The following is a 26,794-nucleotide window of genomic DNA, read 5'->3' as shown; positions in this document are numbered from 1 at the left end:
CACCATTAGAACTGGACCCCCTCTCTTTATATTTGAAGTCCAACTCCTTCATGCTCCTCTCATGAGCCAATTGGAGCTTCTTTTCCTCCAAAGCGAGAGCATGCCTTCTCTCCTGTGCCGCTCTCTCCTGCGCCTCTTTCTCAACTTCCAGGCGCAGTCTCTTCTCATCGGCTTCCGCCTTGAGCTTCAAGAGCTCAATCTCATGGGCCCTGACTCGCTGATTCTCCTCTATTTCCTCTGGAGACATAACCCTACTGGAGTGGTCGCTGCCGGTCCTAGACCCTGGCTTCCTCACTGGCAATTCACTGGGCAAAAACCCGTTTTCCGGTGTGTCTCCCTCTCCAGTAGCAGCTTCCAGGTCACCATGTTTGGCCTCCCACCAGGCCCTCAGAGCTGTCCGTAGCTCTTCCTTATTTGCGCCGCCCCTCACTGGGCATTCAAGCTGTCTGCAGAATTTTCTCAGTTGCTCCTTGTTATAGGTGAGCAACTCCTGGATTTCAAATTCCACTTCCCCTTCTGCATTCATGCTTTGCGCGTTCTGAGACATGGTACCTCCTACCCTTTTTCAACTAAAAAGGTTTCACCAAAAAGAAAAAATCCTGCGCAACCTGTTCCGCTAAACTAGACTAGTGATGTACAAGAAATCACTGCAGGTCAAGTGCAATCATTAGTTCAAAATCCGCACCGCGAGCCACCAATGTTAGAACCGGGAGTCTCTGGTTGGCAAAGGTAAGTACCTTGGCCCAAGTAGGGACCCCTAGCTCCGGTCAGGGCGACGGAATAACCCTCTGAGATAACCCCTGCTCACCCTCTAGGTAGCATGGCGCGAGCAGTCTAGGCTAAACTCGGAGGCAATGTGGATAACATTTGCACTTAACACAACAATAATTCCCAATCCACCACAAACTGAGACCACACAGGTAAGTATATATAAAATATAACTTTATCTAGTTTCAGCATGTAAATGAAGCAGTCGCATGATAATCACTTCTTTAAAACACATAGCATTTTTAGCTCAAAGGTTGCACTTAATTCTTAGTAGGTCTTGTAAATAGGCAGTTCTCAGCATAAAAATAAAAATAGTCTCTAGTCTCTCAAATCAGCACTTAAAAGAATATGGCCACTGATTTATATGCACTTCGCTCTCAAAACGAACCAAGGACCATGCCAATGTTTTATGCTAGAAACGCTCCTCTAAAATGAGCCAAGAATCATGCCAATGTTGTATAACGTAAACGGGACCCGGCCCCTAGCGTCAGGGACCCTTCGCGCTTCTAGCGCGTCTCACCGCAATGCTGTTGGGAGGGGGGATTCCCTTCCAGGCGCACCTCGCGGCGAGCGCTCACTAGCGCTCCAGCCCGGCCGGTCTCAGGACGCTCCACCGCCCGCTCTCGGTTCTCCAGGGAGCAGCGGGGAGCAGAGACGGCAGGCCGGGGGCTGGAGCACTCTTTCAGGTCCCTCGGCGAGGTCAGGTCAGTCTTCCCCGGGCCCGGCGGTGATCGCGGTGAATTCTCGGCTCCTCCAGTCGAGCGGGCCAATCCAGACGCGGCAGAACGGGCGAGCCTCCACAGCACCCGGGAGTCAGCCTATGGCAGTGCGGCTCCCGGGTCAAGCCTGCGATGACGCTCCTCGCCCTAGCCAATCACCACACGGCAACAGTGATGACGCTGCGCCGCACGGGCCAATCCCGTCGCGGCGTTTGGTGAGGGGGCCCGGCTCTCTCGTCCAATCGGAGAGCAGCGGGCTCGTTTTCGGTCGCGTTGGTACCAGCAAGGTACGGGGCCCTTCGTCGGGGGTTTACTGACCCCGGGTCGCGGTGGTGAAGCTGCACACAGGTTGTTTTAGTGCGCTCTGCTCGGGGAAGGCTCACAAACCTTCAGTCTGCACCTAACACGTGTCGATGAACACGGCGACCTCACAGCACGGCACAGCAGCCGGTTGGGCAGACAATGCACAGCGCAGCACCCTCCAGCCAAACAGAGGGCCGACGGTCAGGCAAACAGCAGGGCTTCACGATCTCTTCAGCCCACAGCAGCTTCAGGGGACACAGCAGATTCTTGTGGTCCTTGGGCAACCTTTATGTTCCTGGGTTGCAGACAGGGAGACAGCTCTTCTCAGGCCCTTGGAGATTCGGGTTGCAGACACAGCACACAGCAAAGTCTTTTTAGTTCAAGTAGGCAGGGTCACAGCACACAGCAAAGTCCCTTTCTTCTCCTTAGCTTCCAGGTGGACAGCAGAACAAGTCAGCCCTTAGAGCACACAGCAAGGCAGTCTTCCTTCAGTTCTCTAGCTGTCCTCCTTCCAGCGAGGGTTCCTTCTTGCTTGCAGAATTTCAGAATCTACTTCTCTGCAGACAGGGGTCCTTTCCTTATACCCCCCAATGTCTTTGAAGTTCTTTGTGCATGGAGGCCCTGGGTCCAGTCTAAACCAGTTCTGGGGGTTGCGGAGCACTGAGGTGTCTCTGGCTTTCTTCTTCCTGTCAGCTTCAGGGCCAGTGGGGTCAGTTGACCACCAGGAGAGAGCGAATGTGGGGGAGGTAGGCAGGCACAGCCCAGCACTTATCTGGCATTCCTTCCTCCCTCCTCCCAAGCAGGCAGATGTGCCCTTTCATCCCCGGGATGGCTCCGACCCTCTCCTCTGGGGCTCTGCAGCCCCTTCCTGTCACATCCAGACCAGGCAGACATTCCACAAACCCAGGCACACAGAAAGGTTTAGACAAGAGAACAGCCACTTTCTAAAAGTGCTATTCTCCAACACAGGATTTAAAAACACCCTTCACTAAAAGATGTGTCATTAAATTCTGAGTCCAGGGATATCTTTCACTTATGTCCCATCTTGTTCCTATGGGGAGAGAGGCTGGTATCACATGGGCCTAGCCCCCCTCCATGTTACTCTATGGAGCAAGATAGCCTTACAGCGGTGAGCACACAAAATGGCTGTAGCCCACTACCAGAGCATAGTACCTGCACTAGCACATGCTCTACCTTATCCATACACTCCACCCTGCCCAGGGGGGTACCTTGAGCCTTCCATAGGGGTGACTGATGTGCACAGACAGGGAAGGATTAGGCCTAGCCAGTGGGGACACTGGCCAGGCTGACATGGCAGTCACTGACTGCACACAGGGCCTGCGCTGGCAGGCCTGAGTCGCCTTTTTAAAGCTACTCATATGGGTGGCGCAATCTGCGCTGCAGGCCCACTAGTAGCATTTGTCATCACCAGCCCTGGCACACACAGTGCCTTCTACTAGGGACTTCGTGGTGATACAAATATGCCAATTAGGTATACTCAATCAATATCACAATTTACAGAAGGAGCACTTACACTCTGACACTGATCAGCAGTGGCAGAGTGTCCAAAACATCTAAATCAGCAAAAACGAAATCCAGCACAGCATCAAAACACATGAGTCAGAGGCAAAAAGATGGGGGAAGAACCACGCCAAAAGGTGTCAGGTCTAACATATATATATATATATATATCTATATATATATATATATCTATATATATATATATATATATATATATATATATATATATATATATATATGCATAATGATGAAATGCATAATCCACAGGCAACCATGTGCTATTCCCCATATTACACCGTTTGTTGTAAAATGTGGGGTTTCATACCTCTATATTTTATGCAGTAAAAGCACTAAAACACGTAATATGTCTAAATATATACAGTTGCTCTGAAAGTAGGGGTAACACCACCAGATTACTTTGATGGAGTTAATTGGAAAATAAGCACAAAAAAAGGCCTTTCTTGTATTTTACTATATCTGCTTGACACTTGTTGGAAATCAGAATGCCAAATGACAAGCAATTTCTTCAGAGAAACTACAAAGTATGTTCTTAACATGTATCTTTCTGTATATATTTCCTTTCTAGACTGCGATTTTATAGCTGAAATGAATGAGATTTGTTCTGATACAGAGAGAGTTAAAGGAGCTAGCAACAGTATGGGCTTAATTACAACGTCACTTGGAAAGCCTCCGACTGCTGGTCGAGGCTTCCCGACTGACATGGTGGGTTTAAACTCCGACCCAGCGGGGGACTCCGACTCGGTTACGATGGGCTCAAGGAGTCCCTAGGTCAGTCTGGACTGCACAATAATCCTTTAAGGACGGCGTTTCCGCCGTCGACATTCCCATAGCCAATCAATGTCGGTATTTCCAACACAGATTGGCTGTTGGAAACTGACTTTGGGGGGCCCCTTGCAGGGTCCCTTCCCCCTGGCCCTCCTCCCTAGAACTCTTAAAGTAAGGTATAAACAGATGGACACACTAGGCCATGATGCAGACACAGAATAATCAAAACAGGGTTTCCTTCTAGAACTGTTGAAGAATGAAGAAACATTTGAGGAAACTGAGGTGGCTCAGGGAGAGGGGTCAAGGATGAAAAGGTAACGAAATGAAGCATCCACAAGTGATGACTAAACACATGTCAGCAATGTCTCAGGGACTGAGCCAAAACCCTTGAACTCAAGGTTCTTGACAACACTTTTGCCACAAAAACCGAAAGTAAATGAAGGGAAATCAAAAGCACAGATCTCACGGGTCAAAGCACAAAGACACTACTGGAGGGAAACCTTCCCACCCGGAATTTACTTTAAAAGGGGACTTAGATCGAAGAGATTAAAAGGAGTCAATGGGGCAGGAGACATCAACCTAAAAGAGAAAGAATTTGCAACCATTGCTGCCAAGCCATAGGGCCTGAGATTGCAAGAAGACGCATTGCCTGGAGGCCGCAATGGTGTCCTTCTGCAGAAGAAAAAAGAGTTTGATGCAATCCTTAAGGTGTTTAGAATACCAGCAAGAACAGAGGAGAGTTAGACTCTGGATGAAGAGCAGGTCATCTTAGACCCACCAGCAATCTCTGACTAACAATACCTAGAAATGCTCTAGGAAGATGAAGAAAGATATGACCATGATGTAGCTCACACACCTTGAAGAACCTGTAGCGAAAGCATGATCTGCGCACAAGCTCACCAGAAGAAGACATTACCTAATGCTTCTGGAGATCATTAGACTCAAATTATGTTTCCATACGCAGTTCGATAAATAATAGGGCAGCTGAAGCATTTTGTGTGCAATTTTAACATTTTAAGAGAATCACATGTAAGTATGTTTTCTTTCATAAACCTTATTTTCTTCACAGACAAATAATCAATACCTTCCTATGATGCCAAACGTTAGTCAGGGGAAAGATTCCTAAACGTGTGGCACGTGACTTACGTGCCAGGTAGTCGCCCAGCCTCGTCCCGGCAACGAACCAAAATGTATCCTGTGCTTCACATTTGATCATTGTTTTTATTGACTGTTTAAAACTTCATTCATTTTTTTTTTACACTTCAAAGAATGCTTAATTCCACATTTTTTTCAAATTTCATATGCCTGCCTATCCGTGCCTTGTCATTGGCACGTGGGCATCAGATTAATTACGCGTAGCCTCATGTTTGTGACCCAATGCATCTCGGGCTCTACAGCCCTTCGTCAGTGGTTAACTGCAATGAATAAAGAAACATATTAAATATTCTGTTGTACTCCCATATAAACTGCCCTTGTGACCCCCCTTATCATGCGTTCTATTTTAAAAAAACGTAACTATATTGTATTTAAACCTAATGCAATTGAGAAAGCCTAATACAATAAAAAAAAAACAATCATGCCAAAAGTGAAAAAGAAAATGAGAATGAGAGACCCCGTGCCTACTTGAAACAAACATTGCCAATTCTAAATCAAATGCTCCGTGAATTATGACTCTTTCCGACCCCCAAACAATTACGTGAACAAATTTGTGAGGATTAAAAAAGCAACCTTTTACCCTTTACAAACGGAAATGCCCATCTTAAATCTAGGGCTAAAAAGACCTCCTTCATACCCAAGCCCAAACACCTATACATTGTTACCTTACAAACCCGGCCTGGCAACCCATTCACTTCCTCCGTACTCTCTCCAGCCACCTGTGCTACTGCTTAATCTCCCAAACATCTCCATATGAAAACCCACACTTGGAAAAACATCTGCTTTTAAACTCCTACAAAGGTTTGGCTCTGACCTCGTGTCCCAGTGCCTATTCAAATCCTTAAAGAATATATTTTGCTCCCTCAGCTTGGTGTAAGACTACTATTAAATGTACAAACCAAATACACCCACACACTAATAAACCCCCCCCTCACCACGAACGGCTTCCCACAATCAACAAAAACACCACGAACAAAGTATCCTTGAAACATTTTGTGCATTCGCTTATTTAGATAGTGAAGTTACCGTGTCCCATAAAAGAATCCTTAAATATTATGTGCGCAGATTATTTAAATGTCCTTCATAGAATGTATTTCTGTTCCTTAAATGCAGTTCGCAGTTAATCGCATGGACTCCGTTTTGAATAATCGATATGCTCCTGTTGTCTTAGAAGTGCTGCTATATGCTTTCCAAAGCTTTCCTTATTTCTCCATTTTATTCATCAGGGTGCAAACTGCCATCGGGACTGAGTTTAATAATATGAAAAACGATGTTATAGAATGCACACCTCGTTGTACTCCTTCACTTCCTCTTGCTGTGTTATGGCGTGCGGTCTGATTCTGTGGTCTGCCCCAAATGCCACCGATGAAAGACTCCCAAACATGTGGCACGTGACTTAAGTCGCACAGCCTTTTCCCCCAATGAAATAAAATGTATCCAATGCTTCACGTTTGATCCTTGTTTTTATTGACGGTTTCAAACTTCATTTGTGTTTTCATTTTTTTCTTAACACGTCAAAGACAGCTTAATTCCACATTTTCTTCAAATGCCATTTGTTTGCCTATCCAGGTCTTGAAATTGGCACGTGGGAATCAGATTAATTCTGGGTATCCTCATTTTTGTGACCCAATGCATTTCGGGCTCTATAGGCCTTCATCAGGGTGAACTGCAATGAACAAAGAAACATAAATATTCTGTTGTACTCCCATCTAAACTGCCCTTGTGACCCCCTTATCATGCGTTCTATTTTTAAAAAACGTAATTGTAATGTATTTAAACCTAATGCAATTGAGAAAGCCTAGTACAATTAAAAAACCATCACGCCACAAGTGAAAATGAGGATGAGAGACTCCTTGCCTTCGTGATACAAAAATTCCCAATCCTAAATTAAATGCTCCATGAATTATGACTAATTCCGACCCCCAAACATTTACATAAACAAACTTGTGAGGATTTCAGATGCAACCTTTTACCCTCTACAAACGGAAATGTCCATCTTAAATCTAGTGCTAAAAAGACCTCCTTCATTCTCAACCCCGATCAACTAAAAATCGTTACCTTGCAAGCCATGCCCAGCTGCCCATTCACTTCCTCCGTAGTCCCTCCAGCCACCTTCGTTACCGACTCATCTCCCAAACATCTCCATATGAAAGCCCACACGCGAAAACCATCTGCTTTTAAACTCCTACAAAGGTGTGGCTCTGGCCTCGTGACACAGTGCCTATTCAAATCCTTAAAGAAATATATTTTCCTCCCTTAGCTCGGAGTAATACTACCATTAAATGTGGATACCTAATACACCCACACACTAATAAATCCCACCCTCACCACGAACGGCTTCCCACAATCAATAAAAACTCCACGAACAAAGTATCCATGAAACATTTTGTGAATTCACATATTTCAATAGTAAAGTTAGCGAGTTCCATAAAAGAATCCTTAAATATTATGTGCGCAGATTATTAAAATGTCCTCCATAGAATGTATTTCAGTTCCTTAAATTCAGTTCATAATTAAGCGCATAGGCGGGTATATGGCATTTGAAAAGAATGTTGAATCAAGCTGTCTTTGAAGTGTAAAGAAAAATATGAAAAAATGAATGAAGTTCGAAACAGTCATGAACAAGAATTGGCATAGCCAATAGGTCTCGCCTTTGGGACGTTATAAGTAAATAATTATGCAGTCCAATATCCTTGGTGCAACATCAACTGTTGCATGGCTAAACACTTATAATGTCCCAAAGGCGAGACCTATTGGCTATGCCAGTGCTTGTTTGTATGCCGCGTTAACTCTGCTAGTACCGCCAATGCCTTGGTGGAATCACTTGTGTAATACAAATGATCGGATTGTTGACTCTACTGGTGAAGCAACTCGCTTTGTGTGTATACACCGTTTGTCTCACTCGTGCATATTTAACGTCGTTTGTGAAAAAAAAACATTTCTATAAAAGACATGACTTTAGTAAAACTCAGGAGTTGTGTGATCAAAATTCCCTGAAGATTGCGGTACTGTTGTAAATAGCTCATTAATAAGTAACAGACATGAACATGGGCATAGGAAGTGTGGGGGACAGGGGGGACATATCCCCCCCAGATTTTGTAGTGGGGGGGACGCGGGGGCAAGGGTGAAGGGACGAAAGAATTTCCCCTCTCTCCCCTGTCTGTGGCAGGGCCATTAATATATCAAAGCGCGAGTGCTTTGACGTGCTAATGGCCCTGTACTTGACCTGTGACCTTCCCTTTTGTTATGCAGCAAAAGCTACAGGATTGTTTTAACACCTCTCCCTTGCCACCGTTGCTGAAGTTTGTTGATTGCTGACTGCAGGGCCAGCTTTAGAGTTGGTTGCGCCCAGTGCGACCATCTGTGTGGGTGCCCCAACAAACTTTTTTATTTTGAGTTATGCGGGAAAACAATGGTGGTGTAATGCTTATTAAGGGACTCAGATTCATGGCGCTCTGAGCACATAAGATTTAAAATGTGCTATTTACTGCATTCCTGAAAACAAGAAAGGTATTTAGGCTAGAGGCACACAAAGTAAAGGAATATGAAGAGGTGCCCAGAATGCATTAGGTGCACACTGCTGAAAGGCATTGTGCGGCACACACAGTGACAGGTGCAAGGCTGCATGAAGCACAGCTAGTGCACGGTGCTTAAACCAATGAGACTTCTAGAATGAAAGGCAAAAAAATGACATCTGATGCTCTGTAAGACACAAAGACAAAGAATTAGCAGGTTAGGCCCTTGTGTATCAGAGCTTCACGAAGCAAAGGAGCACAGATGCCCAGTGGTGAAATGGATGGAAAGTGGCTTCTTGAGTAGGGGGATATGTTCGGTTGCTATGCTTTCTTAGCAGTAACATTTTGCCTAATAGCCTAACAGTCTGCCTGCTTAGACAATGCCTGGGTGGCAGGCCTGTTACTGGCGGCTAGAAAGGCTAGATTGTATTACAAAGGTCCTGGCTTGCGAGGGGAAGTCTGGGCACTCAGACATGCCCCAGGGTGTCCACCTACCATTTTATCCACTTTTGTAGTTTTCTTATTGCGCAAACCTGGCCGAAGGGGATCACAGTGCTTCATGTGAACCCTAGATTATAGTACACAAGTCAGATTCATGTTTTTTTCCAGGTATGGGGAAATTAAATGCTTTGCCCAGAGTCAGAGCATAGTGAGCCAGCGCTGGGACTTTAACCTGAGTGCCCAGTTGGAAAGTCAGAAGCTCTATACGTTAGGCCACATCTGGTATCCTGGCCACTTGAATTTGTTGGATGGCAGACTGTATATGCATGAAAGCGGCATAAAAAAAGTCCATACCAGACTACACACCATGACAGTAGCGGAAAAATGATACAGGGCAGACTGTACGCACCAGAGCAGCAGTCTAAATGAAGACAAGCGACATCAGTGTAAAGAGGGTCAAAAATAGACTGCATATAAGGGATACCAGTGTAGACCCACAAGTAGGCTGTAAACCAGAAGAGTAGTGTAAAGAGTGATGAGGGCATACTGTACACAGCACACAGGGTTGCTGGGACCCACTGGCCTGAAGGGCCCATTTTCTTTCTTTCACTGGGGTCCATGACACACTGATAGGCCTCTGGTAGCAGGAGAGCAGTGTAAATAGGCACAGGCAGACTGTCTACCACTGTAAAGTAAGACAGTATGGATCAGAATAGTGGTGTAAAGGGGGCAGGCTGTTAAGTAAAAACATTGACAAGCAGACCGTTCACAATAAAACGTACAGGCATGAAAAACGGCGAGACAAGGAAGGCTTGTTCAAACCAAAATGTAAATGTAAATGTAAATGTACCGGTATTTATAGAGCGCACAGCTACTTCCCTGAGGTAGTGTCCCGGCGCTGTCCGTATACCGCTTAGGAACCCTTCCTCGTTTTCCCTGTAAGTGTCCACTCCTGGGCACCCCCAGGGTGAAACCAGGCATCCCAGCGCTTTTGGGGCCGTTGTGGAGATTAAGCAAGCTATTGCCCAGAGTCGCAGAGTGGGACCCATGATTAGAATAGGCACCGAGGCGAGAATTATCAGGTCAGAGGAAATTGAGCCCACGACCCGCCAAGGCGGGTATTGAACCCTGGTCCTGGGGCCAGACCTCTGCATCAGGGTTTGCCGCTCTAACCATTTGAGCCACACTTCTCCACCAGGAGCTGTGTTTTTAGCCGCAGTGCTTTGCCTCAATTTCCTGTGATGTATGCTCTGGTGAAGGCCCGTGCTGTTCCTCTCCTGTATCAGAGGGTTGCTCCTTCGAGGGCCCTCGGGCTTGTTGTCAGAAGCCCAAGGGTGCACGGCTGCTTAGACTAGCTGCTGGGCCTCGAGTCCACCACTTTTTTTTTAGGACTTGTGCCCTGTTGGGAGATGTATATTAGAGAACTGGTGTTGGCGGTTGTGGGCGGCAGGCTTAGGATATGGTGCACACTCTCTGGAGGGATGCACCGTGCACTCATACAGGCAACCCTTATGGTGATTTTAGTGGTCTTTAATAACCATATAAAGATCTCAAAGTGGTAGCTGTGGAGAGAAGCATTCAGGCTTATCTTGAAGGAGTGTAAAGCAGCTTGTTTTACCACAATTAATCAACTGTGTAGATTAGATGAAAAAGAACCACACAATGGTTATAAAAATAAGGCTATTTATTATGCAACACAATCACTAACACATTGGTATATCTCCTACCCAGAGATATCAACAATACACACAAGAATACTTCAAAATAATGAGGTAAGTAGCACAAATCTACACTGGTGTCCAGGGGAAGACCAAACCATATGCGAAGAAAGTGGTATGCAAACTTCAAGGAGAACAGGACTTGGACCAGAAAACTCATAGGAGATGGAGACACAAGGAACTACCCAAGGTAAGTATCCATGAACCTCAAGGGGCTGTGTGCAGAGTAGAAACACAGCCACATGACCGATGGAAGTAAATGGAGAAGTCGCGGTTGTAATTTTACAGAAGAAGGACCCTTCCCAGAGGACCCCGAAGAAACCCTTTTGAAGTTCGGGAGGTTGGAGAGTCATCCCAATCCATGGATGCCACAGGAACCAGGTTATCTGCACCAGGAAAGCCGGGTGCATAGGGATGAATTGATGTCGGAACCTGCCAAAGATGACAAAGGAAGACTTCAAATAAGATTCCTCTGAAGAAGCATGTGAAGGAGTCTGGTGGAATCCAATAATGGATTTTTGAAGACGAGAACCTGCAAGCAGAGGGGGATAGAGTCTATGCCACTCAGAAGTGACCAGGAGGCACAGAAGCACAATCCCTACCGATGGTGGGAAGTTCAAGAGTGAAGACGGTGACCGTGTTTCTGCAGCTGCGTGGACCAGGATATGCTGAGGAAGACCAGGAGCCATGCACTAGCTGTCCCATATTGGGTGTCGGTGTTCACGTGATCGGTGTCTAGCGGGAGGACCAACAAGCCTTGGTAGCCGCAAATAGCGCAGAAAGCAAAAAGATGCAAACATTGGGACCAGTAAGATCCAAGCGACTCACCAAGTGCAGGAGAGTCAGAGCAAGCCCTGAGCAAGCAGGGGAGCCCACTGAAGCAAAGGAAGACCCTTGAAAGGACCCACATGCCAAAGGCACAGGAGTTGCAAGAGGTCCTCAGGCAGGTCACAAAAGATGGAGGCCCACGGTGCAGAGGATGCAGTGAGGATGTTGATCTTTGAGGGATGACGTGCTAGAGGGTGAATCGTCTTGCAGCCCAATATCTCTGGAGTGCAGAGCCAACAAGCCTTGGCAACAGCAATTCATCGCAGTGCACATGAGTTTGATACCAACGGCTTCGATGAGCTATACTGTCCTCAAAATTGCAGAGAAGAGAGGTCAGGCCTCTAGGGGCTGTAGAACCACTTCCTGTGTTGCTGGGCTGCGGGAAGTCCGTTGGATGACAGGAGCAGCAGACCGGTCAGCTTTGTTGCGGTGCCTGCAGATGCAGTGGAGTGACTCCTTCACGCCAAGGGAGATTACATCGGATGTCCTTGATGCCCAAAGGCTTTCTGGAGAACTTTACTGATGCACAGACACAGACGACGCAGAAGACTTGAAGAACAGTGAGACCAGGAACAGCAGGAGTCTTCCTTGATGCAGTCTCGGGTCCAGTCAAAGTCCGACGAAGTCCAAGTGCCCAAATGGTACAAGAATGTCCTGGTTTCAGAGGTGAGTCTTGTTCCGCAAAGAATCTGAGGACCTACCCACGGGGGCACCCTTAAGTACCCTAGGGAAAGGGTTGGAATGGCTCGGGGGTCCCTTCAGAGGAGGGGCTGGACAGAGGGAAGGATACTTCCCTTTTCTTTGTCCAGTTTTGCACCAGAGTGGAAACCAGGGGTTCCTGGACTGTCTCAAATAGAAGTATGCAAGGCAGGCACAAATATGGCCCTTCAAAGTAGTCTGGTGCCACTGGCAAGTGCCCCACCCCAGGCCAATATAATAAATCCTCTCTGGGAGCTGATCACACCTCCCTGTGACAGGAAACCTATTGCTCTATCTTCCCTTGCTCAAGTTCAGCTCCGGAGAAGGAGGGCAGAATCGTGTCTGTGGTCAGCAGCACTAGGTTGCTGGCAGACCCCGAAAAGGCTGTTACTTGGAGTACAGGGAAGTCATCTAAGGAGCCTCCAGTACTTGGGATCATTCTTTTAGCACCAGAGTCAGTGTTGGGGTATGATTCCAACACGTTTGATAAAAAACATGACCCGGTTCAGTGCAGCCGGTATTTAATTAGACATCTCATAATAACTGATGTCCACTATATACCTTAAAATGGCTGATTGCTCTTCCAAAGCCTGGAGAATCAACTCCGGGGCCTGTAGGGGTGTCTTTCTCATGTAGGGGCACCCTCACATTTGGAACCAAGCATCCTGCCTACCTTAGGGGTGACATAGTTTTTAAGTGCAGTGACCTCAGATATAAGGAACTTATAGCTATTGTGAGAGGTGCAAGTATATTTGTTGCACTCTGGTACAGACCCACTAGTTTGCCTTCTTTACCAATACTTGGGGAGAGGTCAGATCTGAGTCCACCATGTACTGGTGCAGTTGCTGATTTTGACAGTTGTTAAAGATGTGCTTCCTCACAAGTAAATTGTACAGTCCCTCACAATCATGCACATGTCGTAAGAGCATTCAGTTTATTCTTCTTTTTTCGTCCCATCTTTGTTTACTGTGTGCATGAAGATGTGAGATTCAAAAACATGTTTTTTCACATTTGGTCTAATTATTTTGTGAATCGAAGCATACTTGCAAACTGTGACTACATGCCTGCCTTTATCAATGTTCCACTACAAAACTATGCGATTGTATTCTTTTAACGGAGTGTATGGTTCCTAGACAATGGTCGATTTGAATCGGTGCACTGGAAAGTCCAAAAGTTTGTCCCTGTCCCCCCCAGAAATTTAGTGTCTCCTACGCCCCTGGACATGAACCCTCACCAAAAACACGCTGGCTCACGTGGTCCAAGATAGTCTGCACACCCTCAACACATAACACACACATCGGCTGGGTATGGGACAAACAACCAAGATTTCAATGTCTGCAGTCCATTAAAGAGGCAGGTACGACTCTGGGTGATGCCTAGAAACACCCATTCAAAAATCACAAATGCGCTGATAAAATGCTAAAATGTGAAGACAAAGGTGTACTCAATGAAAATGAAGGTGGAATGACCAGTTTCACATGTAAATAAAGTAGCTGCCTGCTGTAGTAAAACAATATATGATACAAGTAGTCTTTTGAAATATAACACAAAACACTTTGATAACATGCTTTCTACAGTAAACTTTGGTGCACTGTAAAACGATTAGCCTTCAAATGCATTACTTATTCAATGTAAGAATAGCAAAACCTCTTACTTCCCGGCCAACAATAATGTGAGGTGATGCCAAGGTGTGCAACCCCTCTTTGGTCAGCAGAACTGGGCAAGCAATACTGAACAGCCATGTACAATGGGCTGCATTGTGTAATGTAAATATATAATTAGGGCTCCCGGTGTTATGGTATTTACTTTTTTGTCGTTTCCGTCTGTATTTATCCATATTTATTTTTTGGGCATTTTATCTGTATTTATCCACATTTATTTTTGCGACAAGCAAAAGACGACGCAACAACTAGTATTTTTCCACATTTATTTATATTGACACAGAAAGGAGGCTGTAGGACATAAACACCGGTTGTGACAGAGTGAAATTAAGGTGCTTTTTACGTGATAACATGCTTGCTGCGTCACATATCCAGTGTGCGATGGGGGTTTACCCCAAATGAAGGTGCATTTCACGTGACAACAGACTCACTGCAGCCCTTGCCATCCTGGGGAGATAGGTGAGTGGTGTGTTGGGTAGGGGAGGGATTTCAATCGTTCGATTGGGGTTCACTCTCAAGTCAGGGTGAATTTCCAGTGACAGTAGACACTTTGGGGCCCAACACCGGAGCTTCTGTTCAAAGTCCATGTGCGTTTCACATGAAAACAGACGATTTGCGACATTTACTGATAGGTTTTGCTCCAAAATCGGGTACATTTCCTGTGATAAATAGACCTCTTTCCGCAGCGGCCTACCGAGAGTTTCACCCCAAAATGAACAAGCATTTGCAATGCAAAAGGTCTCGCATTATTAAAGTTTGAGCTATTGGCATTCCTAAATAATACAACACAAATAGCTCAAACTTTAATAATGCGAGACCTATTGCATTGCAAATGCTAGTTCTGTTAAGTTGGTGTAATAACCTGTTCGGTCTGGCTTGACGGCTCAGGTGTACTATACCTGCAGTATTTCTGTCAACTGATGATAGTGCCTCTTATAGAGTGCATGCTTAGAAATGCAGAAGAGACCACTTCACATCTCAGAAGCACACTAAAGCATCATATTTTACATTCTTAATTCCACAGATACAGAACATCATTGTTTTCTACTTATTTTCGCTGCAGCAGGCCTTTTAAGTTTTGTAGTCAGGACTCAAATGCAATCCCAACCTATTGGCTTTGCCAATGCTTGTTTAGAGCTGGGTTAAAAGCACAGCCGCCAATATACAATCTCTCCTTGGCTGAGCCCAGTGGACTATTCCTCTTTCGCCTTTACAACTCCATGCGTGTATACTCGTGCTGGTTTGCTACTGTAGATATCGTTCTTATGCTAATGCGTGCATTGCCATATTAAACTCAGGTGGATTAGCTTTGTAAATCATTTTTTTTATATATATCACTTCTCAACTAGTCCAGTGACTTTGTAGGATAATATGCAAGGTGCACTCAATTTTTTTTCAAAACAGACGTGATTTTGAGAATTGGACCAAAGTTTGATTACTAAAGGCTGCCTTCCCGCAGAGCTTAGAACACATCACGCCACCTATGGTTTTACAATTCTCTGAAAAACTTTTCAGGTTTCGTTTTATTGCATATAGGTCCCAGTTGCTTACAGGACTGTTGTGCCAGCAGAACCCAGGGCAATAGTGTGCCATTTAAGACTCCAATAACAACGGACCAAACCTTTCATGTGGCCTCTGAAGGATGAAAGGCCGAACAGAAACTGCCAGTGCTTGAACCTGTGCACAAGCTACCTCCTCGTGTTCAGATTCATTGGGATGCTCATGGTCTTTACCACGGAAGACTCTACCCTGCGGGCTGACGTGTTTCACCGCTCCCCCTGGGCTGTGCAAATCCCCACTCCACCTGCAGATTCCCATTCGAGACATATCCAAAGTCTTTTTGTTGGACAATTTTGTTAAAAAAGTGTAAATATGTTAATGACCCTGGAGACTGTAAATGCAGATGTGGCGGTGGGGACCATCACCAGATGTGCATTCCAAGAGCAGGGGCCTGGAGGGTTGTGTGTTAAGCGCCCTCCTCCCAGACACCTTCCTGGCCGCAGTGTGGATTACAGACTGGTCTCCCCTCTGATCGTGGGCAGCTCCATTGTGCCCTTTGTTAAAAGTGTGATGTCCCGGTGTCAGGGCAAGGGTAGAGGGTGGTCTTCCAGGAAATCTCCAGGACATCAGAGGCAGACAGACCCCTCGGGGATAGACAGTCTTCTCAGGACACTCATTCTCTGAAAGGGATGGCCAGGGCCCCTTACATGACCGCAAAGCGGTTGCCCAGCCCTGCCAGCATCTGCCTATCAGCAAATCTAACACACGGACCAGCAGGGAGCTGTTGAGAGATCTCCAGGGACCTCAGTGGGAGCAATGGCCACCCCGTACTCCGTACTCTTCTCTGTGGCATTCGCCATTCAGGGCACAGAGCCTTTGAGGCCACAGAGATGCGACGCATCAGAGTCCAGAGGACGGTTTAGGAGCTCATCAGGAGCTCATCAACCCGCTGACGTGAACATGGCTTACTACCAGTATCCATTTGAGTTTGTGTTGAGGTAGCTCAGTAAGCTGCGTGTCTGCTGCCGAGACTACAGTGTAACCTTCGGTCACAGGTTCTCTCCTCACAGGATGGAATCCACCTTAAGCAGCCAATACAATAACGCCCTATTATGTTAGAGCAAGTGTCTTGTGATACCAAGCGCCAGCTCTGCTTCTTGCGCCTGTTAAATAACCAAAGGATGATGTGTGACAACACCGGCATGCGTGCCTCTGCCCCAAGAAGGATGTGCATGACACGACACACTGGTGGTGCTATTTATTTGGAGGAATGTTTTTGCTCAAGCTGAGCATATGCGCTTCAGCACGGTAGATAAATGTTAAAAAAAAAATGAGAAAAAAACGCATTGGACGTGATAAATGGACTCGCTGCCGATTTTTATGAGGGATGTCACCCCAACGTTAGGTTGCACTTATCATGCTATTCAAACAATGGGCATTTGTGCGGCCTCCGTTTCATATTAATTCATTGAGAAATGTGCCTTTAAAAGTGCATGTGAAATTTGTATAGACATATGATGGCATTTAGCTACATGCTGATAAACATCTCAAAGTGTGATTGACGGCCAGCCGCACCCGAGTACTTCACAGGTCTTTAAAAAGACCATTCACTAGATAACGAGGCTTTGTTGTTTTTTCCCCTATTCACCCCTTCTTACTAGACTGCGGGTAGTGTCTACGCCCCCCCCCCTGTGCTCAGAGGCTTAAACACAGAAACGTAAAGAACTGCCTTTTACACGGGACAGCAGCATTGTTTATTTGGAACGTTGGAGGCAAAATACTGGAAGGCAGCGTCGCAAAATTTAGTAGTATTTTTCCGTTTCTAAATATAAATACAGACAAAGTAAATATAGATTTCAGTCTGTATTTATATGTAAAAATCCGTTAAAAAAGAGGAACAAGGCAATAAATGCACGTTCTCTACAAGGTCATGACCTCTGAGGTTCATGAAATCTGAGGCTCTAGCGCATGCCTACCCTTTTAGTGATAAGCTACGCTTTATAAATCCAATTAGCATAGCATAATACATGCAATAAATAGCCTTTCAACTATCAAGGGGTATTTTATTTCTTATTATAATACGAGGTTGCACAATCATTTCCCTCCAGTGTCCTTAACGCCTACGAAAAGTGCAACTAAATTGAAATCTGTACTGCGAAAATCAACACTCCAGTAAGCTTCTAATCTGCTGCATTGACACTAAATAAGCACTTTGTCTCAATGGTGGGGTGGGCACCTTGGTAAATCAGTAAGGGCCAGATGTAGGTAGGCTTTTACCGGGTGGTAACGGCCGAATTCGGCCGTTACCACCCGGTAAAAGCAATTTGACATGTAGGTACCTGTAATTTACAGACTCGGTAAATTTACCGGTAGGTAAATTTACCGAGTATGTAAAATACCGAGTCGGTATCATTACTGATTCCGGACAATTGGTATGTAGGTGGGACTCTTCTGAGTCCCACAAGCAGTACCACATCGGTATTTTACCATCAAATACTACTTGATGGTAAAATACCGTTTCTGGTGTGCATGCACATGTGTGCATGCACACCTATGCCATATGACAGGCAGACCTGCCCTTAGGGCAGGTATGCCTGCCACATGGCACCCGAGCCTCTTTTGGGGGTGCCAGAGGGTGTCAAAGTGACACCCCCTGCACCCTTGTGACAGTCGGTATTTTCCGATGTGGTAAATACCGACCGGTATATGCCCAATCAATCCTATGGGCTTCAAAGCCCATAGGAATGCATGGGCATTAACTGGTCGGTATTTACCACATCGGAAATTACCGACTGTTTCCGATTCGGTAATTGCACATCTGCAATTACCTACATCTCGGAATTTTTATTTACCGACCTCTTAAATACCGAGTCGGTATGACTCGGTATTTAAGAGGTCGGTAAATAAAAATTACCTACATCTGGCCCTAAGTGTCTACAAGGTCCCCAAATCAGAACAAACGCTGATTTCAGAATCGTATTAACATTCACCCTTTCGATTCAAACATCTCTTATTTATATAAAAACAATCGAAAAAAAGTGCCAGTCCACAAGCATTAAATTTCCACTAGTACATATCCAAACATGTGTATTGCGTTATCTATATTATTTTCGTTAGTGTAGCCAACGTGTAAATACAGTTTTAAACAATCACCTAAAAGACTTGCAAATGTCGCACAATGACGAGGGGTGAATATGTCCAGGTGGATTATACTAATGCAGCAACGTAGTTGAAAACTAGTGGATTAGACACCTCCACTTCCACACATAAGCAAACGACCGCCATTGTCCCGGTTGAGCTCCAAAGTGAAACTGGGTGTCCTACTGAATGTACGCAAGGCATGTCATGATGCTCGGTAAACAAGTGGGAGGGTTCGGGGAGTGCGGCCGAGGCACACACAGCGTTTCCCTTGCGGGAGCGTGCAGGGGCATCATCTGTTTGCTAGATAATTACAAACAGATGTTGCCAAAGCTTGTTCCCACAAGGGAAACGCCAAACGTGCACGCGTTGCAATTGAAAGCGTGCATGTTTTTGGGCAAAAAAGCTGATAGTTTCCAAGAGGTCCCCTCCTATGCAGTGCATGCGCGCTGCGTATGCGAGACCTAAAAACAATGATCAGAAGTATTGGATACATTTTGGTTCATTGCGGGGACGAGGCTGTGTGATTGACTGGCACATAAGTCACATGCCACATGTGTGGGAATCTTTCATCAGTGGAATTTGGGCAGACCACAGCATCAGTCCGCACGCCATAAGACAGCCAAAAGCAGTGTAAAGGAGTACAACAAGGTGTTCCTACTATCACATCATGTTTCAGTCATGGGAAAGAGGCATGTTCTAAACCAGTCATGCCCAGGGTGGAGAAAAAAAGTCAAGCACTTCACAACTAACCAGGTCTACAAATATAAAAACTAATGCTCTAACAGACTCCAAGATAGTCTCTGACTAGAAAGAATGTGATTGCCCTAGCATCTACCAGTCCACTATCAGATAAAGAAAGCAATGAATTAGTAATGGTTGAGATTCAGATGGAGAACTCCACCGGCACACAATGGTGATTAGCAAACATCAATATCCTGTTGAGCATGTATGTGCATTAACAGCAGGAGGAGATAGAGGAATTGATGCAACACTCCCCAGACCAGCACAAGAAGAGAGAAAACTGTAATACAAGAGGGAAACATGATAGACAATGACTGTCTGAAATGTTCCTTGGATGAGGCTGATACATCCAGATGGCAGATGAGCGCTGATTCCACACTTAGAGGAACCTCATGGCTAAGAGCCTCTGTGTTTAAACAGAAGGTGCAGGTACCCATAATTAACAAGCCTTTCACTCTGGAAAGTCTGCTTGGAGTGGCATTGGATGGCTCCCCAACAGATGAAAAAAGACAGTGATACAGCAGATGGGGTTCTTGAGGATCCTTCAAAAGAGCAGCTATCACTACCAGAAAGAACAAGGGAATGATGGCGGGTCAGCTCAACACACATCATTCCTGGGATATACAGTCAACCACCAGTACATACATATTCAGTGGCAGTATCCTATAACACCAAGGCAGCCCTTGCAAAGTAGGCCCAGAAACTGGAGCCAGACCACCACAGAGTTGGCCTCACTCCCAAAATGTTGATCTGATGAAGGTCCACTGAAACGAAACACTTATTGGAGGAGATTTCCTGCAGGAGTGAAAGAAAATTACTTGCAACAAATTGGCGTGCAGCATCATGAAGCACAGATATTGCATAGCGCTTGAAAATATACCATTAAATCTCAAGTCATAAGAAAAGGAATTAAGAACACAGAACTTTAAGATAATCAACCGACTCTTTAAAAAGGGGACTACATGCTGAACACAGACCTCAAGGGCACCTGCATACCTGCTTCCATATTCCAATTAGCAGCATGAACGGTAAATACCTCAAGTTGAGGAAATCAGTTTGCATTACCAATGAAAAAGCTTCTATTTGTGTTAATATCAGCACCAAAAGGGTTAATTAAGTACCTTGAAATCCTGGTACCATGCTTAAGAAGGCGAGTGACACATGCGTACCCTACCTATGTGAAATGCCAGTAAAGGCGAGAAGAAAATATTCCTAGGAGGAACACAAGTTGGTGAAAGCGAAAGGAAACAAAACACAAAAGAGTGTTCTGGCCAAGTTGCAGCAAGTTCACACATACTAGAAGGGACATTATCTGAAAGTTTGAACAGTGACAAAATTAATGGGTATGACGGCCTCATGCCTCCCACTAATTACTTTTGTCAGACTCTATGTGTGACCAATACAAGAATGGTTGCAATGCCAATTGTCACAATCAATGGAGCATAAAAGCATTTCACAAGAACATCAGGGAAGAGTGGTCCTGATGCAAACAGACAAATACCATTATGCAAGCAGGACGGAATGTGAAAATTCGTCCCACACAAGCTAGCACAGGGAATGGGGAAATGATCACACAGAGAAACATATTACTGAGAGCCACACACTTACCAGGTTATCAAAATGTTTAATTGGATAGATTATTCAGAAAGGAAACATTTCACATGAGTGGGAAATTGACCAGGAGGTGGTGGAATGAACATATTCCAGGAGTGTTTGCTACCCGCACAGGTACAAATTCCTTACTACCAGGTGCCCACACCACCAATCCCCAGGGAATGCCCTGTTGATAGACTGTTAAAGGAAATTTGTGAATGTCTTTCCACAAACCCCAAAGATACCTCTTGTCATAAGTCCAGACAGACAACCGTGATACGATCTTTGTAGCTCCACAGAGGTCCAGATTAAAATGGTTTTCAGGTTCAGTGGAAAATGCACTACATAAAAAAATAAAATTACTTACCTCCCAAGCCATGCAGCTTGAATCTAGCAGCATTGCTCCTGGAGACAAAGAATTCGGTGGCCTTGGCCTACCACACAGACACATGGAAATATTCAGGGGGACTGGGAGACCTACAGCACAAAATGGTGTGCAGCTAAGTAGAATACATTCATCCACTATTGAAAGAAAGAGATTCTGAAACTCACCTTGGCATGGAACCCTGCAATAATTGGGCACTTAACATATTTAATAAATGCTGATCTGCTGTAAACATTCATCATAGTACACCTATCAGCAATAATTACATACACCATCTGTACTAGAGGAAGGAACCTCTTCACTACAGCAATTACCAAAAGATTCCTACATGGGTAAAGCGGCTTGCACATTCAAGGTCAGCTCCCACACCCAGGTGGAACCTGTACATGGTGCTAACCCAATTGATTAAAGCCCCATTCAAGTCCATACACAAAGCAACCGTCAAACGCTTGACATTGAAGACACTGTTTCTCATTGCTTAACCTCACTACACAGAATTAGTGAATTGTAAGCATTCACAATATAGAAACAGTACCTGGAAATACACATGGTCAGAGTGGTCATTAGGATGAACCCACAATACATTCAGAAAGTGATATCTGTCTTCCATGTCAATACATTCACACAATTACCAAACTTTTTCCAACTACTGAAGACATGTATAAAAAGCACTGCACACACTAGATGTGAGGATAGAGGTTATAATTTACCTGCATGAAACAAAACAGTTTTTTAAAGGGACTAATTATTTGTCTCATTCACATTGGCAAACAGAGGTTTTCATGTCACAAAACAACCCATCAAAAGATGAAAAGTACATACCATACATACATACATGCTAATGTTACGCTGGGAAATCACTTGATAGCAAGCCAAGAGCACACTCTGATAGAAAAGCCACTATCTTTAACATTTACGTTGTCTGTGAACAATATCTGCTTGGCAGCCACCTGGTCATCAATCCACATATTCATTCAACTTCACTGTGTGGATATCCATGGTAACAGAGGTGCACACGTAGGCCAGAAAGTGCTGAAATACCTGCTTAAACACACTCTCTTCAACCCAGCCTCTCATTTGGAGGTAATATCACTATATAATGTATGCACAATATGTGAATCAAGAAAAGGTTAACACTGCAAAAGAAGAAAGATAACTTCACTTGCGACCCCTCCCTGCTTCCCCAATGATGGAGATTATGCAAAGGGTGGAAAAAAAGTCAGACTGTACTATAAATATAAAATGATATATAATGATTAATAGTAAGCCTCAGAATAGTGCTGGTCACCAGAAAAAGGGAAAAGAAAATTTGAAGATGGCAATGATGCACAGTGGTATTGTGGGTGGGCGTATGCCTGACTTCACATAGGGTTGGCTATAACAACGAACAATTGACGTCCAAAAAGAACAGGAAAGGAAAATATGGACATCCCGGACCTATTGTGTCTTTTTGTTACATTGCTTCAGAACATATTTCTATAGTATTAATATGTAAACATGTTTATATTGTGTTTTATACTTTAATGTAAATTAGTATCATATGGTTAATTTAAGACCTGCTTGAGGGTTGTAAATTCATTTTAATTTATTATGTATTTGTATTAATCGATAACATTATTTAAAAGGTATACAGGTTTAAAAAAAAGGTCTAATTTAATTGAATACACTAATGTGTACATGTTATTTCTAATTGTATATAGTTTTAAATACATTTAATTATTCAAAGTAGTTTTAGTTTGAAATTAATTTAGAGTAATGTCGATTGCAATTAAAGTTCAGAGGGCCTGATAACGATGACAGTCATCGCTGCAGGAATGGAACTGCACGACATGCAGTCTGCAGTTCCACCCGCCTAATTACAATGCAACTGGCCTGCAGGTGGCCAAAAAAATGACTTTTTCTATTGCGGCTTGTGCTGCAACCTGGAAAAGGACTGCAGCACAAGCTGGAATTCAAAAAGGCATTTTGCAAACATCTATGCACTGTGTGCCATGTGTAATACCCCCCAATGTTTGGGTGGTACCACATGGGTGGTACCACATGTGCTCCCCTTGTCTCATAGCAGAGGCCCACGGGAGACAGCGGCCTGCTAGGCACCCCCACATTTCCTTTCCATCTTCCTTTGCATGGCAGTCGTAGCCCCCATGTAAAGACATAGGGAATGGGATATCGTAATCCCTAAAGTGGTGCCTCTGCAGTCACTGACCCAATTTTAGGGATTACAGTCGGACCGACGCCCCGACGGGCTCCTTGAGCATGATGGAAGCGTTGGTCAATATGACCACATCATAATTCGGCGGTCAGACCGCTAATATGTCTGTCAGGTGTACCACCACCGACAGTTTGTCGGTGGTGATCCACCCAAAATCCTAATCGTGCCCATAATATCAATATTTTGGGCCATGCTATTTTAGTTGGATAGAATTTTAAACTCTATATTATGCACACATAAAATTGATTTTTTGATTCTCAATATTTTTGCAGCACTTTTATTGTACAACAATATTTTTGTGGCCGATATTATGTAATACAGCCCCATATGCTGTGACATTGGGCTGGTGTGGAATTGTCTGCACTGAAATCAAAGGGTACTAGTTCATATTAGTTCAACATAATCATCATCACAAACATGACATGGAAGCACCACAATGAACTCTTTTTCCTGCTTGCCCTTTCACATTTATATGTGCCCTATTACACAGCATTATCAAATGAACTAGCAAATGTATGCTAGAGATACAGAATTTCATGTGCACCTGGAAAAGGTGCATTTTAACCCGACTAAAATTGCTATATGTGTGGGGCGCATTTTCCACTGAAAGACAGTCCTTTTTGCCTAAATGGCTCAAAAACAGAGGTCCAAATGCTGGGCAAACAGAATCCTTGTCCATCTTTTTCGAACGGACCTCCAGTCCTGGTGGATCACCACACTGAAAGTACAGAATATATTGACATAGAAAATGCGTACACTGGATACCTCCAACGGCTTTCACTACACTGTAGCAAAAAAAGATAGCTGCATTAATCAATAACAAACCTAATGGCCCTACAATTTTTAAGACAGAAAAACAGGAAGAGATATTATTTGGTAGTTCATTGCCCCTATCGGTGAAACACACTGAATGTGGCTCTAGAGTCAGAGCTCTTCCAGATTATAATCTTTTAATTCGCAGGAATTATTTACGTCCAAATCTGTGCATATTGTTTGTATGTGTTATGAAATTTGTTTAAGTGAAGTGTAAGATTTAATTCAGAAAGAAGGTATGAAATATGAGACTTCTTAAGTTGAAACACACATTTTAATATGCATGTTATTATTTGGCCCTGTACCGAGATGTATCATGGCAGCACAATATGCAGACTCGAGAAAGGATTTTAGAACATGTCTGTCTGATGAAAGGTACATGAAAGGAACATTATATTTATTTGATTTGAACGCATACCAGCTCCTGCACAGATATCTTTTCCCAGCTCATTGTAGGAATCCAGATGTTCGGGCTATGAAAGCCAAGTCGTGGCAGCTGTGGGCGACCTTCCATATAGTCAAAAATAATGTTTAACAGACTAGTAAACAGATTTCTGTTAGAAACCCCAAATTTATCATTGCTAGCCTTACCGAAGCAGTCAACTCTGCCTCAGAGAAAATTGCATGTAATGCATGATCTTCAAAACCGATACAAGATAACAGATAATAACTGAACCTCGTAACATTTCTCAGCCAGTATGGAAACATAGTAAACTTTTGAAAGAGTAAATGTCACAACAATGACGGCCATGTAATGTAAAAATCAGAAGATACAAAAAATTAATTGAGGTGTCTTTTGCATAAAAGGCAGTTTTTGGATTGTAAAATGTAATCACACAATTGAACTACCTCGGATTTGAAAAATTAGACACCAGGTGGCAGCAGCACAGTTTGTTTAGAGCACTGAAACGAAAGCAATAGCTCTCAGGAAATGATTTAATAATTGTTTAGAAAAATACTTTCCTTCAAAATCATAGAGCCACTCACTGTATCCGTTTCTTAGCAATTTTACAGATCTTGAGAACTTATAGTAAAACATCTTTCTAGTCCCCCAGTTGTCCTCAAATCGGAAATTACTTTTCCTTGTGCCGCATGCTTCTGGTTCAAGTGAGTATTCTTCAGCCCTAGAAAGGAATGCAACAAAAAATATCCCTGGGCAGCGTTTGCGGAGTTCCACTCCGCGAAGTGCCAGAAGAAAAACACTACCCTCCGTAGAGTATTGGCAGTGGCGGATTCTTTTAAGTCGCACTGCTCAAACTGATTTTTAGCACCAGGAGTTTCTTCTGCAGTGTAAAATCAACACTAACATCACTATACGTCAAACAAGAGGGCGCTGCTGCTTTCTGCTGCTCGAGTAGACATGCTACTTGAGTTGCTGTTTCCTCAATGTGAGCAACGGACCTGCCACGCCACCCACGTTGAGAAATCTCGCCAGTAGGAGGTCTAGCGTATGATCCTTTCTCGCAAATGCTCGCCAACTTAATGTTGGTAAGTCGCTCCAAAGAAAAAACACCATTCTGTGCCACTTCACAGAGTTTTGCTGGACATCGCACAGAGTGGGCACAGTAGAGCAGAATTCTTCACCCACCCCTACAAAAAGTCCCTTTTCCACTGGTCCTGCTGATGCTACTCTGGTGTAGTCACCTAGAAATAAATGTGTAAAGAAAATGCTCAATTAGTCAGGAAAATTCTACATCATTTCATTATTTCTGCAAGTAGATATTGTCAATCTTAGTAGGTACTCAATGTTGAGACATGTACAGCTTTATTACAGGTTGCGTCTATGAAGATGTTCCCCTAGGCAGACAGCATTAACCATCTAGCTGGACAGCTAGTGAAATAATTATCATAAGGACCTAAAAATATGTGTAGCAATTCTCATCAGTTTGTATAATTGGTAAAAAGTCCAACACAAAAGCAAATTGGTAAAGGTTTTATATAGTAGTATCCCTGCTAATACGTGAGCCAAGAAATTGTATATCAGCAATGTTCATAAGTATGGCTTCTCACATACATTTGAATACAAATGTAAAAGTTGTTTTGGTCTTGTTGGTGCTAGCTGTAGGGGGGCTTCCATTTACACTGAGATTACTTTATTTCTTATTTCTCATGTCTTTTAGGTGAAGGAGACACAACCCCTGCAGTTGCCAATCTCGACCGTGAGTTGTTTTTTTTTGTGCTCAGTTAATGTCACATCCACATGCATAGCATATGAAATCTGTCAGAATACACATATAAATGAGCAAGCCCAGTAAAAAAAAATATTGCACTGTTCACGTTATGGTGAGAGGATGT

At 44.1% G+C, this 26,794-nt stretch overlaps 1 protein-coding gene across 1 annotated transcript in view; it reads left to right on the top strand.

Annotated features, from left to right (window-relative positions):
• Positions 1-26,794, top strand: part of HGF (hepatocyte growth factor) — a 564,049-nt gene that overhangs the window by 347,989 nt on the left and 189,266 nt on the right. The window contains exon 12 of the mRNA XM_078674176.1: positions 26,620-26,658. Coding sequence (XP_078530302.1) covers positions 26,620-26,658 — 39 coding nt within the window. The remainder of the gene's footprint in view (positions 1-26,619; positions 26,659-26,794) is intronic.

Source organism: Lissotriton helveticus, chromosome 1_1 (genome assembly GCF_964261635.1).
Source record: "Lissotriton helveticus chromosome 1_1, aLisHel1.1, whole genome shotgun sequence".
Classification (NCBI taxonomy): domain Eukaryota; kingdom Metazoa; phylum Chordata; class Amphibia; order Caudata; family Salamandridae; genus Lissotriton; species Lissotriton helveticus.
The sequence above is the reverse complement of the archived record's forward strand: the minus strand, read 5'-3'. Positions and strand labels throughout refer to the sequence as shown.